The sequence below is a fragment of the Lichenostomus cassidix genome, chromosome 9 (genome assembly GCF_008360975.1).
Source record: "Lichenostomus cassidix isolate B80296 chromosome 9, HeHo_3.0, whole genome shotgun sequence".
In the NCBI taxonomy this organism is placed as follows: domain Eukaryota; kingdom Metazoa; phylum Chordata; class Aves; order Passeriformes; family Meliphagidae; genus Lichenostomus; species Lichenostomus cassidix.
This window is the reverse complement of record NC_139490.1, coordinates 3,882,714-3,899,596: the sequence shown is the minus strand read 5'-3', so window position 1 is coordinate 3,899,596 and position 16,883 is coordinate 3,882,714. Positions and strand designations below refer to the sequence as shown.

At 40.9% G+C, this 16,883-nt stretch overlaps 1 protein-coding gene across 1 annotated transcript; it reads right to left on the bottom strand.

The window, feature by feature from the left end:
* Positions 1-15: 15 nt before the first annotated feature.
* On the bottom strand, positions 16-16,673 carry SEC62 (SEC62 preprotein translocation factor). Its single transcript, XM_085068996.1, has 8 exons — positions 16,529-16,673; positions 8,583-8,691; positions 8,088-8,193; positions 6,858-7,068; positions 5,065-5,157; positions 2,993-3,053; positions 2,549-2,668; positions 16-2,013 (listed from the first exon to the last, which is right to left on the bottom strand). Exons 1-8 carry the CDS (start codon positions 16,562-16,564, stop codon positions 1,547-1,549), a joined length of 1,203 nt encoding a protein of 400 aa, XP_084925122.1. The 5' UTR covers positions 16,565-16,673; the 3' UTR covers positions 16-1,546.
* Positions 16,674-16,883: the final 210 nt, after the last annotated feature.

Below are 16,883 nucleotides of genomic sequence, written 5' to 3'. Positions count from 1 at the left end.
CCAGGAGTCAATCTGTTTAGTTAATGGGTCCTTTAATTTTTTTGCTATATTAATAAAAAAGTGATCCAATTTATCTGTTTCCTTATGGAGTAACTATTCAGGAGATTTAAAAAGCAAATACACCATATCCATGAATTGTTTATCAACGCACCCATGATGATGTATATATTTGCACAATCTCAAAAATTAGTATCTTCATCCAAAATGCTGATGTTGGAAGGGTGGGAAGCAATTTAGGATAGGGAAAAAATTCTCTTACCCTCATCTTCTCTGAGTGGCCTGGGGAGACATCAAATCTATAAGGTCATTGAGAAGAAAGAGGCTGAGTTGTAACTTCTTCCATGCTCAGTCAGCCAAAGCCTTCAGTCCATCCTGCACAGGCAGCGGGAAGGGATGCACAGGAGACAGACACCACACCAGCTCCTCCGAGGGATTTACAAACAAGTTATCTGTGGTCATTTCACATCAGCTCTGAGTCACCCAGCTTTGGGAGCAGACCAGCACTCTCCTGCCTCTTCAGCTTGAAACTACTCCAGTTCCAGAGTACAGAGAGGTTTAACATTAAGGCATCCATACAGCTCTGGTGTTTGCTTTCATTTAATAAAGATCAATTTACTCAAATACATGGAATGTTGGCACAAAACTAAAGCTTCTGTGGAACAGCTACCAATCATACACAAATACTCCGTGAGGTCCTCTCGACTTGCATTTCTCTGATAGATACACCACAACATGGCTTCAATAATACAAACTGAATGCTGGATCAAATCTCTAAATAATAAGTAGCAGTTAAAGTAATGGTTTGCTTTATTTGTAAATTATGTACAGAATACTTTTTTTTTTCTTAATTATGATGGAGCAGGAGAAAGAAAACAGCCATCATTTCCAAACCGCGCTGCTTCCTTCACCTGCTGGAGATGACAGCTCTCTCTGCACCGGATGCACAAAACCAGTTTGGATTTCCTCGGTTGCTGGCACACAGGCTGGAGAAACAGAGAACACTGCAGCCAAATTCAGCACTACCAGCTCCTCTACTGTCAGCAAAATACTTCTGCTAAAACTAGTTTTCTCAGGAAAGTTCTCACAATCTTTTGAAAACAAAATCAAGAAAAATATCAAGAAGGCTGTGGGCTAAGAAGGGCTTTACCTAACTATCAGATGAGTATAACTAGGAATAATCTGAGATTTGGTCATTCAACTTTTACCTGGTTTACAAAAGCAAGTTTGAGAAGCTAAACTAATTGACCAGTTATGCAAGTACCAGAAAATGATGTTTTTCAGTATGTTTGAGGACAATCTGGGCAATCTATCAATCAATAAAAAACTTGTCAAATTGATAAAACTTCTGTAAATGGATATTAATGATTAACATAGTACCAAGTAATCAAGTTAATGGTTAAAAAAAATGAAGGAACTAGATATAAAACTGTTTGGTAACATGGATATTTCAGCAAACGAAGATGCTACTGTATGGTCTATGTTTTGGTGATCAGCCAACAAAGAAAATCCAACCATTTGCACATACTTAGTCCCAAACCACAGTGAGTTATGATTTTCCATGTGAAGGCCCACTTTCAGTATCTTCCTCCTCTTCCTCCTCACAATCCCCTTCATCTGTTTGCTGTTCCAGTTCCTCTTTTGTGATCATTTCAAAGTCGTTTCCATTGCCACTACTGTGCTGGGATCTGTCATCTTCGCGCCTGTCACTGTCAGTGTCTGAATGTCGCTCTCCTCCTGAGCCGTCTGTTCCCGAGTTCCTCGTGGCTTCTGTCTTTCCATCCTCCTCTTCCTTCTTCTCACTGTCTGATTTCTCCTCGCTGTCGTATTTTTGCTGCTTTTTGGATTCTGATTTCTCCTCTTTCTTTAAGTCTGCTTTTGGTCCTTTGTATTCATGTGTGTACAGGGGCCTGAAGGAGTCAATGAATCCCACATCTGCTGTAAGGTTTGGCAGGAACCAGAAGTGATGCCTTCCTCCAGTGATGAGCCAGATGATAAGGAAAAGGATGCAGCGAGCTATGTGAAAACAAGGGAAATTTTGGATTTTGTTATAGACACACACAATGTACAACCATGGTGTAAGAAGTGTCCACAGCTAATGGCCACCCCTAGCCAGGGACTGGGTGATATTGAGGAAAACCCCTCATTCCACAACAGCTCTGTGGAGTAATTCGTTCTTACCACATCTCCCCCACCCCACTAGCCACAGATCTTTGATTTAGCTCTTGAACCCTTCTGCCACAGAAAGCTTTAAAATCCTGGTGACACCACTCCTGCCACTGAATCTGTTCATAGGTGCAGTTCTGGGTTCGTTTTGTTTCGTTTAAACAGAAGCAGTAAACGAATCTGCACTACACAGGAAACACCAACAGGTGACACAAGCTCCCTCTTCCCGTGGCACAACTGTGACACCCGCTGGCCGGAGGGAAGCACATACAGGATCCGCCCGGCTGCCGAACAACGTCCCGGGAAGTGGCACCGCCCAGCTGCGAGCTCGGGGAAGAGCTGGGCTGTCCCTGTGCCCTCGCAGACCCCGCCTGCCGACACTCACCGACGGCAAGGAGCAGAATACTGGCGACAAAGCAGCCGGCGCACACGCTGAGGTAATAAACACCGACGCGCATCTCGGCTGGCCAGAGCGGGAACAGGGTGGCAGCTATAACGGCAATCACTGAGCAGGGAGGGCAGGACAGAGGCGGGAGAAGCATCGTTAGTTTTTCCTGGTACATGTACAGAGGTTCCAGGCTTAGATTACTTAGATTACTTTGAGCCCTACTGCTCAAAGTAGTGGCTTAGATTCAGTTAACATCTACACTATTTCAGATTAAAAAATAAAATTAGCTGATGTGTCTTATTCTACACAAATACAAGTTCTAGAGTCAGAAATTTATCGTTTATAACAAATTTAATATTTTTCTATAACCCACATTTGCCTACTGGACAACTCACTGCTTAAGGCAACAGCAATAAACAACTTGTGTCTACTCCAACTTACCAAGTACAAGTCCCATGGCAAAAGTTTTAAAGTGAACGGGGTCATAGATCCACACATACACCTACAACAGAAACGATCTGGTTTACACTCAGAACAGCTCTCTGACAAACATCTCATGTATTCCTCACCCAAACACTCACTGCCAGGCTGCAATGCTTGGTGCTGAACAAAAGGCCCTGCAGTCAGCAACTGGGCAGGGCAAGGGCTCCTGACTCCTAGGAAGGGTAACTGACAGGTGATGTAATCCTGAGGAAAACAATCAGACAGCAGAACTGATGGGAAAATCAAAGATTCAGAAATATTACTGAATCAAGGTTGGTTGTATCTTCCTTTAGTCATTAACGTTGTACAACTTGAAGCAAAAAAACTTTGGCAAAAAAATAGGAAGTTTCCCAAGTCCACCAAGTGGAAACAAAAAGTCCTGTGAGCTTTGGAGAGAGAAAACACACAGAGTGAACACCTGGAACAAAGGATGCAGCTGGAAAGCTCACTGCAGGCCCTGTGCTGGGCTCAGATCAGTGTCCCTGTACTCTCTGTCCCACAGCACTGTTATCTCAATGTCTACAGTTGCAACACTCAGAGCCAAATGTTTGTGTGAGAACTGTGGATCCATTTAAATCTGCTCAGCCACAAATTAAAAGCTTCTTGGTAAAGTACAGGATTTTCTGAAGTAGAAAAACTTGTTTTTTTTTTTCTTGGCAAACTAAACAGTTTGAATCTGAGCTTTTAACTGTGAAAAGAAGCTGCTGGTTACTAGAAACCAGCAAACCTCGTTGCAGATGTGTCAATACCAACTACCAGGACACCTGGGAGGCAGCGGTGATTCCATGTGATGCAATGAATATTTAACATTCTGCTTCTCACAGGGTGCCAAAGTTGACTGTACTCAGGTGTAGCTGCTGTTCTGTGAGCCCAAACAAGCTGAAGATGGTGACTGGGCAATAAGTGTGTGATATCCAGTGTTTGTAAATGCAAAATAATGAAGAAAAGGGAAAAAACCCAGCTCTAATGCAAATACACACGAGTTTGCTCTAAATCAGCTACTACTTAAATAAAGCTTAAATAAAGAGTTGCAGTTCTTTAAAAAGCTCATTAATAAAAAGATAAGTAACTGATGTTCAGACAAGCAGTAAATACTGTGATATTGCAAATAGTGTACTGCAGCCTTGTTTGGAATGGGCACTCCACGTAAAGGCAACAGGGAGGATCAGAGCTGGGTGTGATTCCAATAAAATGGCATGAAACAGAGCAAAGACATGCAGAAGAACTGAGAAAAGCAAAATCAAGATACAAAGGGGAAACATATTTTCTGCACAAGTGATTTATTTACAGAAGCTGCTGCCATGTACATTTGATAACCAAAGGAACCCAAGAATCCTGGGGGAGATTCCAGTACAGCCACACACAGCATCAGCACAGCAGAGTACAACTTACCACTTATCCCAAACTTGAGAAGCACAAATATGACTGTGTACATTGCAGAGCTGGTAAACAACTAACTTACTTGTCTTCCAGAACAGCAAAGCACAGAGAAGCATTTAAGGCCACAATTTCAGTGGTAAAACCAGGATGAGCATGTAGGAATGCCAAAGGGTCACCTGTCTGCTCAGATCACGAAGTCAGGCAGATATTTTTTATTTCCCCTCCTACAACTGAACGTGGTATCCTGGAAGGCTTGTTTGGTTTAGAAATTTGGGCATGGCAGTGGCTGTGGGATAAGTAGGGCTGGAAGGACCTCAGGAGTCTCTGTCCCACCCTCCTGTCCCAAGCAGGGACAGCTCCACCAGCTCCTGAATAGACCCTGAGGACAAACATTTTGCCTCATGGCCACCAACACCTCAACCACTGGTAAGAAAGTTTGCTTTTTAGATTTTTTTTCAGTTGCTGTCCTACATTTACCTGTCTCTTACCACCTTGCAAATATCTGAAAATAGGGCTTCAAGATCAGCCATCACATTTTCATTAATTTTTCTTTCAACATCTCAAGGAGTTTGCAGAAATCCAGTAAATTAAGCTATTGTCTGACAATAGAAGGGTGACACCCAAAGTTTAGAAGTACCTATAAATCTTACCTCATTTCCATCCAGGAAAACTTGGTCTTCATGTGGCTCAAGCTTAAATTTCCTCTTAGTTTCCTTTTTCTTGGGTGTTCCTGGGGTGTCATCCTGAGGACAAACATAAATATTTTATCTATACCTAATATATTGTATGTATAAATTATTTTATATATATATAAATACATATACAAATTACAAAAATTAGTATGTTTAAATTTCTACATTTAACAGTATATATTGTTTTAAAGATATATTTTTATTTAATTTCTAGTATATGTGAATATATTTAATCTGATAACTTTTCACAAACTTAAAATCATGTTCACACTTTCTTTTTTAAAGTAAAGATGCATTATTTCCTCCTGTCCTTATTTTTTACCAACTGGGTACCTCAAAAGTAAAGGAAAATTGTAAGTAAAGAGAAATTTCATTTTCAGTTGGTGTCTAAGGACTAGACTGTGACTGCAGAATTACACTGTGTTTTCAAATGCCTAGCAAAGCTGGGCTGATAGTAACAGGAAGTTTGCACAGGGATTGAGAACAGGGAACAACACTTCATCATCACTGACTTGGTTAGAATTATTTGCTATTTAATGCCATATTTACCAAAAGGACATCCTGGCAGAATCAATTTCTGCTCATTTATTCTCTGTCCTCTCAATCTCTTTTTGGATCTTGTGCTTCCTCTTCTCTGTCTTCTGTTTTCTTCTCTTTGCTTATACAATTGTGAGAAATTACCTTTGTGATTTTGGTCCTGTGTTTCATTCAAGTTCCTACCCACTGGTTTATATAATCCACTAAATATCTGTTCAATAAATAATGATTAGTTTAAAAATTAACATACATTTAATAATGTACCTCTCTTGATGACAGTGGATTGGAGGAGTTCATTACTTTCATAATCAGCATTTTGCAGCACCTCCAGAGTTGGGTAATCTCACAATGGCTTCTGTGCTGGGACTGCAGTGGGATTGTTCTGTTTATAATTATTTTATTAGCCCATTAGGTTTCTTCTGACACCCAAACCTTTGTAGACAGACTATAACTCTCACTAGATGTGCCATTATTTCACTTAGGAATGTCTGAATAGGAATAACTTTGGAGCACTATCCCACTGACTCTCACTGATACAGACCACTGTATATAGAAGAAACACCATATTCATTCATCGAGTTTCTCCTGCAGTTTCCCAACATTTTAGAAATTCTGTTCTAATAATAAATAAGTAATAAAACCAATCAGGAATGAAAACAATCCCAAACCACATTAAAACCCATAGAGTAATAATAGTTTAAACTTGGAAGATGAGGTGAAAGGAGGCAGGATGCAGCTCAGCCACAGAGCTGTGACACAACACGGCCACTGTCACACAGCCAGTACAGGCCCCACATACCAAATATGACATTCCAAACATTCTTGTTACCAAACATTGCAAAACTGTTTGTGTTTCACTCGTGCAGCTGCACTGGTTTGGATGTTTGGTCACGTGCACATGTGTCATTCTATGGTAACTGATGTACACAGCCTCCCTGCCTGCTGCCACTGGAGAGAAACAGGTTTTGATTAACTCAGCCCACATTAAAAGATGACAAGGTACACAAAGGGAAACTGAAGCCTCTTTTTTGATCTAGATCAAAATAAGAAAAACTCAAGAGGTAATAAAAAAGCAACATATTTTAGAGATGAAAACAGGACAAAAAAGCAAGCCATATTTTAGAATAACCACCTATACTTTTGACCCAGTGCAATCTTAACAATTGGTTGATGTATTTGTTACAGGTTTGCCTCGTCTTACACAGAGTACTTACCTTCTTACACTCCTCTTTTTCACCATCCTTTTTCTTTTCCTTGTCTTTCTCCTTCTTAGTTTTTTCATCTTTGCCACTTTCCTTCTTGCTCTTTTTCTCCTCTTCTTTCCCACTCTCAGCCTTTCCTTTTTCCTTTTCTTTCTTTGTATCCTTGTCAGGTTTCATTTTCATCACTTTCAATGCTCGATGAAAGAACTGTTTTTTCAGGAGTCTTAAAATGAAAAAAGTTAAATGATCAATTTAAGTGCAGCTGTGAGAACAACATTTACACTCAATTATGTTATTAGACACCATTCTAGATTATCTCTAACACAATCATGACTAGCATGACTGAAAGGCAAGGTCACCATCATCTGCTCTATTTACAGCTACATACACCAGACCAACTTATCCCATGTCTTGCCTGTTGCTTTGCTTTTTTTGGTCCATCTGTGCAAAACTGGGTAAAAACTGTACTTTTCTGTGGCAGCATTTTGCAGATTTAAATGAACACACAAGATGTAGGGAGGCAGAAAGCCACCAGACCCATTTCATTATCTTTCCCATTAATGTATTTTCAAGTTCATGTCAATGCATTTCATAGCAAAAGTAAGGAAGTGGACATACAGCTTATCAAGATCATTGGTAAGTGATGCACAATGAACAGAACTGCTCTGTTGAAACTGTGGTACATATGCAAGTATTCCCTTCCTGTTAGCTACAAACAGATATTACTGTAAATGTATATAACTATCTACATTTGTATGTATATATAAAGATATACATATATATATATATATATATATATATATATATACATCCAGCAGGGCACCAGGATGTACTATTTGGTATTCTTAAGGTCATCACCAACAAGAAACATCCTGGAAAGGACCAAAGCCAAATTCCATACGGGAAGAGCAGTAGAGAATCCTGCTCCTCAGACAGCAAGGACAGAGAGATTTGAGAGCTCTGACCCTACTAACTTCAAATATTGTCAAAATTCGTGAAACTTGTTTGGTTCACCTTGCTGCCCCAAGCAAGGTGAAAACCTGAGAGAGTTTTGGGAACAAAAATAATGAAACAACATCATTTCCACCCTCAAACAGAGCAATAAAAATACAATTATTATTTTTGCATACAACCACAAAAGTTTTAGGAAGCACAAGGTTACTAATCAAAAGTTCCTAAGTAACTGTGACCTCTTGACAATTACAGTCATTAAGGACATTGATGAATTATTCTGGGTCATACCTGTTGCAGTAATCAACTACTGACTCTCGGGTTGTAAAGAGAGCCTCCTCTCCTTTCTTTGCCTTTGCCCATTTAGAATCCAGAAGGCAATCCACAGCTTTTGAGGCTAGAGGAAAAAATGGAATTAAAAATGCATTACAATTAATAACATTATTTTTCATATTTAGTATATGTTCTTTGAACCACAATGACCAGTCTGTTCTGGTGATGTTCCACATCCTTTCAATCCTTAAAGTAAGACTAGTCACCATTCTGAAATATATCCCCCTTGACAACAAACTCCTTTAAATCACAGAGTGAAAAGTTTATTGCATTTACTCCAGGCTAGTGAGAATAATTTTATGGCTTCCTAATACCTAGATATGTTTTCAAAACCAAACTGTAAGACCAGTACTTGTTAGAGAAAGTACTATTAATAAAATCAAAACAGCCTCTCCCACCCTCCAAGTACAATGTTAGAAGAAACCTGAATTTTCTGGTTAAAAGCAAACCTACCAATAAAATAATCAACTCGGTGGCCCATCATGTTGGTGGATTTTGTTGGACAGTTGAAGCGCAAGTATTTAGCAACAGCCTTCTCCTCCTTGAATGGCTCCCCAACTTCCTACAGGGGGAAAAGTCAGAAATTAATACAGTTTGAAACACATTAAAAAATCACTCATTTGGGCTTAAAAAATCAGACAGTGCAAAGTCTTCCTTATTTCATGGCAATATATAAAATATATTTTATACAACAAACAAATAAAATATGAAGGATGTGAAAATAGATCAAGGCATTTTTCCCGAGAACTTTCTGCCTACATGAAGCAAAAAAAGCAGAAATTCTTAAGTTAGATGAGCTGAAAGAAAGGAGTACAAACTCCTTTAGCAGATCTGTAAAAAGAGCAAATTAAAGAAAGACCCAATAGGAAAGCAACACATGGGAAGCTGCTTAAGGCACACAGCTGGGATGGAAACAGTTGTGAAGCTTGGAACAAATTAAAAACAGAGTAAGAAATGAGTGTGTATGAAAAGACAGCAATATAGGCACTCTGACAGAACACAGAGCAGCCCAAATTTCACATGAAAAGGAGAAAAGCATGTTGAAAAGAAGCTGAAAGATTTGGCTAGAAAATTTCTTTGCCACTGCATGACTACAGAACGACTTAGACTTTAGAGTACCCTTGAGGAGATTCTTCCAATCTGCAGAGTAGGAACAGCAGGATAAAAGCACAGGAGCTCTTAGTCTGCACACATTCACAAATTCTGTGCTTTTACCACCTTGCAGAGAGGTAACAGAACTCTGAGATGTGTAAGGCAGAAGGATGGAGATGGGCATTTTCAGTTATGTAAAATCAAGATCTGGTATCTGCAAGCAGGGAACAGAAAACATTTCTAATGTTCCTGCTTCACAAAAACATATCTGAAAAAACCCACAGTTTAATATCCACAGATATTAAAATAACTTTTGCTAACTTCCTCAAAATTCTTTTCCATAAATTCTTTTAATCCATAAGGTTTAATTCTCCAACCCCTGCTGCTACTCGTGGATCAATAACAGGGAAACACTGGGACAGCTTTCCAGGTTGCAGTGCCTTTTCTGTACCTGCTCCTCTCATGCTGTCTGAAGACATAGATTATATAAGCCACAAACCAGACTGGTCATTTACAGGAATAAAAGTTTCAGAGTCTATTTAAAGACCTAATTTTCCTAAAGGTCAATAAACATATACAACCTCCATTACTGCTTTTAAGATGTATAATGATAATATCACAAGCAGCATGTTAAATGGAAATGCAAGGTCAAATAGATGTGGTTACACCAGAATAAAAGCTTCAGATGGTATGAGTTGTTAATTTTCAACAGTTTTGAACAGCTAACTTTCAAAACCAACTGGTTAATGAGTATCCTTCTATAGGAAATTGTTGCTTTTCCTATCAGATGACAATTTAAAAATGAATAATACAGGCACAAGGTATCCAAATGACCTAAAGACTCCACAGTTTGTTAGTTCTGAGACTTTTTAAAAAAGTCTAAATCCTCCATATGAAAGCAGAAATATGCTTACACTCACCGGTTAGTTTCAAAAACATATGCCCAAATTAGGCCAGATGATCCTAACAGTCCTCAAATGGATATTATCTCCTTCTGCATGTTCAATCCTTTTTTTTATTTTTAAATTTTAAAAAAAATCTGATAAGAAAACTGTTCCCTGACAGTGCATGTACAGACATAATTTATGTTCTGTGATTTCAGGTCCTCTTACATGGTACAGTTGTACCAATAACTGTAAATCAAACCAAACCACCAAATCTGGTACCAGAGTAATTTAATAACAACAGAATGAGCTGCAATGCACTGAAATAAAACAAGTGACTGTGCCACATCATTACCACACAGGCTTAGACACCAGGAGACTGGGGACTGCAGGCAGCAGCTGTGTGTGAAATGCTGCCTTTCTAGTACTTCCTATCAGCAAATGAAATTTGGAACAATTCACAGGGCAAATGTTCTTCACAACACAGACAGTAAAACAGTCAGAGAAGCTGCAGATATTCATATCAGTGTTATTCCTCTGCTAAGGTGGTTTTTCTCCTTCTTCCTAAAATATTTATGATCCTGCTGGGTCATGTGATGCACTACACAGGCAGGGGCTGGCACCAGGAGATTTTTTTTTATTGCTCCTTTCTTTCTATTGCTTTGTCCTTTCATGAGGGATAGTTTCATAACAGCCCAAACAAAAAAAGCCTCCCTGTGAGAGAGACTGCCACAGTTTAACTGAGCTCATTCTGAGAAAGTGTCCCCTGCAATTTAATCCCCATTTTTCATCCTGTTTTCATCCCTTTGTTTGCAGAGCAAGGCTTCTGTTAAAATATTAAAGTAGATGACTGACAGAAAATAATATTATATTCCATCATTAAATGAAACCAACCAAAGCACTGGCAAGTTAATTACCCTGGGCACAACTTTTAAAAGTTGTAGTTCAGCCAGACTTTGTGTTCAGTTGCAAAAATAGCCCAAACCCAGGCACTTGAAGTCTCCTTAGGCATTTAGGAAAAGATTATACAAATTAATAGCTCTGAAAAAATTACAGAACTTGAAACCAGGTAACAAAGTCTTAAGAAGAGTATGAAAATTTCCTGCTACTCAGAATTTGCTTTTATAAGGACAGAAAGATTCAAGAAACATCTTAGGCAATCTATTTCTAAAATCTTGTAAAATGTTAAAATTCTATGATTAAATGATTATAAAATAATAAAAAGGTAGGATAGTGTCAAATACTTCTGCTCTAGATTTTTTTGACTCTTAGATCTACTTCAGTTTTATATACTGAAAAATGTATGTTGTCACTAGACAGCACATAAAATCTACAGATTTACAATCTCTGGTAACTTGCAAACTCTGGGAGAATGCCATTAAAAATAAAATCAAACCAAATTTCTTACTTGTCTAGACAGAAGAACTCCACCTACTGACAGAAGAAGCAGTGCTCAGCCTAGTGACTTGCTAGAAATGCACTGACATTTTAAATTTTTAAGAACAATCCTCAATCACAATTCTTCCCTATATGAATTCATAAAAGGACACTGAGATTTTTCAAACTGAAGGACCTTCCAGATTCACTGAAGAGAAAATTCTAATCAAGTTATTTACCATTATCTCCCAAATTGAAGTACAGCACAGTGGATTCTGGACTTCAATACACTGATGTAGTTCCCAGTTAATTCAACCTCCAGCTGGGTCTGCAGCACCAGAGAGGCCTGAACTCATCCCAAACAGCATCTGAACTGAGCTACTGAAACCAGAGTGCCCATGAGCTTCCTTCTCCCCCTCAGCTCTACCCAAGCATGACTTATTCAGGTTTTCCTACTCCTGGAACACTCAATGGATGACAAAAGGGCAGAGCACATTTCTGCTTTGAAAATTGCACTTTTTTTATTCCCTCTTTGTATCACAGTTGCAGGAAGGCAGGTATGACCCAAAACAGGACATTTTCCCTTCCACAACTTGGTAACATAAACAGGGTTTCTGGAAAAATCAGAAGAGAGTAAATGATGAATGTCACTAGCAAGACAAATCATTCTGTGCTCAGACAAATACATTACAAGGATTTATGCTCCTCTGTTTCAAAAGGGTCATCAAAATTTTTTTATTTCAATAGAACTAGTATCTAGTATTCTTTGCTCTTAGATTTTCAGAACACTATCCCTCAAAGCAGAGCACTGAAGCCTAATGGTTTATACAGTTTTCAGATAAGGAAAAGAAGAAATTCAAGCACATTTATCATGCGGTGCCTGATTTTCAAGCTGAGGCTATGTCAAAAATGACACTATGTCAGTGCAGATTCCATTCCACACACCTCATTATAAAGACACTACAACTGTATTATCCTTCTCTCAAGATGTGCTGAGCACATCATGACCTGGGCTGAACTGCAGCATTACCTTTTACCCTTCCCTGTTGACTGTCAGGGCATCAGAGTGGATGTTCTGTGCCAGGGGAATAGGTGCTGCTGAGATATTTGTGCTTTGCCTAAAATAAACCAATGTGCCATAGACAAAGAACAAGCATGATTGGAGTGGGTGGGGGAGAAACAAACACACCAGGACTTGCTCTTAGGAGTCCATCTCTATTTTCTTCAGTGACTAATAAACATAAACTTGCCCGACTCCTGCACTGCTGACCAGTACAAGGACTGCCCCAGGTCTCTTAAAAGAAACTGTGGCAGAGCCATGTGGAGAAACCAGTTCTTCTGGATTACCATGGCCATGTGCTGGCCACAAAACATTAACTTTTCTTTACAGATAAAGATTAGCAGATGTTTTTCAGTCCAGTACATATCCTATGGAAACAGAAGTATTTGTTTTCTTCCCTCTTTCTTTTCAACCACTGCTAGTTTTTTTGAGGAAAAGCTGTAAACATGAAGAGTTTGAAAACAGATCCAAGGAGCAATGTACAGTATTTTGAAGCCAAAACACGCCAGCTTCAGTCCCCTTCCAACCCCAGGCCAGCTGTTTTGACTTTTTCCCTTCCCACCTCCAAAAATGTAACTCAAGATTTCCAATAGACTGATTCTTATTTTAACGACAACTCAGGCTGCTACTTTTAATTCCCATTTTTTTACCCTTGTTGCCCCCTTGATCTTTGTTTTTCCTCCTGTTATCACCTGATACCACTCAGCTTTCAAAGACGTAATTTAACCATTCTCCTTTGTGATCATCCCACTCTGCTTTACTACAATTTATTAAGAAAATAAAGATAAAGGGGGAAGCTGGAGTAAAATATGCATTACTGGAAAACCATTATATTGTTCTTTCTGCAGATCCTTTTCAGAGTACTTCACACAAAACTGCAGCACAGGAGCAGCAATGAAGCTGTTGCATTTTCCTTTCAGCAAAACCCAAATCATGACAGGACACAACTGCAGGCTACAACAGTTAATGATTAGTAGATGTCCTTCATCAGGAGAATCTCAGAGCTTGAATCAAAGGAAAAAAGTCAACAAGGAAAGTACCTGTCATTAATGTCACTGATGCCACCTCAGCCATCAATCTGCAGTGACACATCGACCCCCAAAGTGCCCAGGAGCTGTTTGCTCTGTTTTCAGGAGCAGTATTTATGTGCATTAACATTTCTGGAGTGCAGGACAAGGCACTAAGGTGCGACGCAAGCGCCGTTAATCCCAACGCAAAGATCAGCCCAAAACCTGACACGGGCAGACTAAAACTGTGCATGTGGAATGCAGCCAAGGTAATGAAAACTTAATGCCTATTTAACAGTCAAACTGCAGAGCTGCCAGCACAGTGCCACGTGTTACCCGGCCGACCGCCTGTCAAAGGAACCAACGCTCAACGTTTTGTGGTTAAGTGAGAATTTCAGGACACGTATGGAAAAATATATAGTTCCAAGACGTGAAATAGCTTTGATCAGGTTGCTGGAGTAACAGGCATTCAAAGCCATCTCCCATCTTTAGAGATGTAGCTGTCTAAAATAAAAAGATTAAACTAGCCATTAGAAAACATATGTTGTTTCTCTTTCAGTAAGTCCTCTATACACAGCAAGCATTCTTGATTTCAGACACTTGAATCAAGTGGGAGCCACTGGGTAAGCAACCTGCATCTTACAGACCAGCCTTCTTTCACTACTGCATGTCTGAATTAATCTCTGTATTGCTTACAGTTAAATTACCACCAGGAATGACACTTGGAAAATTTTACCTCTAAAATATCTTTGTTCAAACTTCTCAAGTGAAAATTTTTGCAACTTTTGTACCTACCACAGGAAGAGGCTAAACTATGCAACACAGATTGGGCAACGTGTCTTTTGATGAAATGCATTCCATAAAACACATCCTTCCTGTGACTGCTTCCGATGGGAAACACACAGTAGGCTAGACAGAACTATGAACTATTTTTTGAGCCTTTTTTCATGTCTAGCTATCTGACCTAACTACCATGATTCTAATCTTGATGGCAGGCAAAAAATCCTATAAAGTTCATTCCAAACCCGGGTTCTGTGCACATGGTATTTGTAACTGAACTCCATTACATCAGCCTCTTCCACAGCTAAATATGCCAACTTCTCCCAAGAACCTCACTCCTGTCAAGAAATACAGCTCTGCTTAATGACAGCAGGGTATTCAAATGTCAGACTTGTATGCAGTATGATAAATAATCTCTTTAAGGGGCCAACATCACCTTAAATTAAATACACACTGCTAGAACACTTGAAGCACCTAGGAATAAAAATCCCACACTTCATTTTAAAAGACGACACTTGCAGCATGATCCTGAAAACGTGATAATCATACTGTAAGTATGCCAGTAAAGTTCAAAAAGCTTAAGAAAAACCAAACCCAAACCAACTACCAAGAAAAATATGAGCCGTTTTACCCACTTTAATTAAGAACACCCCTTGGGCATTCACCAGTATTCTTTGTTCACTGTCTTGTCTTCCCACTGTTGTTGACCTACAGTGGGAACCTATCACGATACACACTTATCTGCATAATTATATCACATATTCAGGCCACGACCTTAAGTGGTCAAACCCAGACATCAATTTAATTACCAGCAATCAGGGAAATACTTTTACTGCTAACAGGCTGGAAATTAAGTATGTGCTTAACTGCCTGCAAGACCACAGCCTTGGGTGTTACACGGACATTAAATTATATTTAAGTTTGGTTTAATTGATATTTTATTGAGGTGTCGTCATCCTCGGAAAGGGACAACCTATAAAAATCTTAAAAAGAGAATAATTCTGTGATGTTTTACAATAATTCATTGAATGATGTGATGAATAGGGCTCATTCAACAAGGTTTTGATTTCTCTTTGCATTTCTCCCCCTGTCCCGGTAACTTGAATTAAAGGGAAAAAAGGAACCTTTACAAGTACAGTCATATCTCCATCTTCCTGGGGGAATGGAAAGTGGGTTGGGAAGGGAAAGGATCAGAAAGGAGAGAGGGCAACCAAGCAGAAGGGTGACATATGAAGCATGCATTGTTGAACGGCTCTGTGATCTCTCCCGTGAATATTATCTGCTCTTACAGCAGAGCAATAAACCCCAAACAAACACTATTTAGGCTGAATGTTGATAACACATAACAGTAACGAGCGTTATGGTCACTGATACTGTAAGCACGCCCATAACACGCATTAAAAACTCTGTAAAACTCCCTGTAAAAATTACACCTTGACGTAACAAGCTCCCAGGTAAGCGAAAACACCGAAGCAGCCTTCAGTTCGCCTCCCAGTGCCACCACACAATTATCACTACATTTTAACACGATCTCAAAGCTGATTAGGTCTATTTTTAGGCGCGCCTGTTTGTTTATGTTTTCCAGACACAAATTTCCTTTCCTTACGGCATCATTTCCTGGCTGGGGCACGTTTGTTTTTAAGATGCTTTTACCATCTGTCCCATCTTTAGCTCACGATCCCCGGGCCGGACACGCCGGGTGAAGGAGCAGCTCCCGGGTGTTTTGGTGCTAAGCTATTGTTCCACACTGACAACGGCCGAGATTCTGAGTACAACACGGCGATTATAAATAGCGAACAGCTCCGAATCTCATTTTTTGGTGAGCGAGAGAAGAAGAACTTGCGAGGCGCAGAGCCCATGGGGATGAAGCGGAGGCGCCTCAGATGTGCCGGGGGGCCGCCGGCCGCGCCACAGCCCCGAAACGCTCCTGCCCGAGCTCTCCGGCTCTGCTTTCACAGCGTTTACTAAGGTGCTAGAAAATTCTGAGGGAAACCTGACGGACCGGGCTCCCGGCCCGGCCTGAGGGGCTCCCGGTACCCCGAGACTGGGCAGCTCTCCTCTCTCACCGCGGGCCGCCCGCAGCCGCCGCCTCGCCACAGCGTCAGGCGGGAAGGCCGCGGGGGAAGCCGCTCTGAGGACGGGGAGGGGGAGCCGCCGGGCGGGGAGGCAGGGATGGAGAGGAGGGGGAGTCTCGGGTACCTGGACGCGCTTCCTGTGCCGCCGCCGCTCCGCCATGTTGTCCCCGTCTGCTCCACCGGTGACGCGCGCGGGGGGGGGGGCGGCCTCGCGAGAGGCGGCGGGAGCGGCGGAGGGGCGGGGAGGGGGCGCGCCGGGAGCGCCTCCGCCCAGCACCGCCCAGCACCGCCCCCCGCCCTCGGCGAGCGCCTCAGCGACCCGCCTCAGTCCCTCAGCGAGCCGTCTGGCACCTTCAGCGACCCGTGTCAGTCTCTCACCGAGCCGTCTCACACCCTCAGCGCCTCAGCGACCCGCCTCGGTCCCTCACTGAGCTGCCCTGCCTCCTCACCGTCCCCTCTCCTCCCCTCAGCGCCTCATC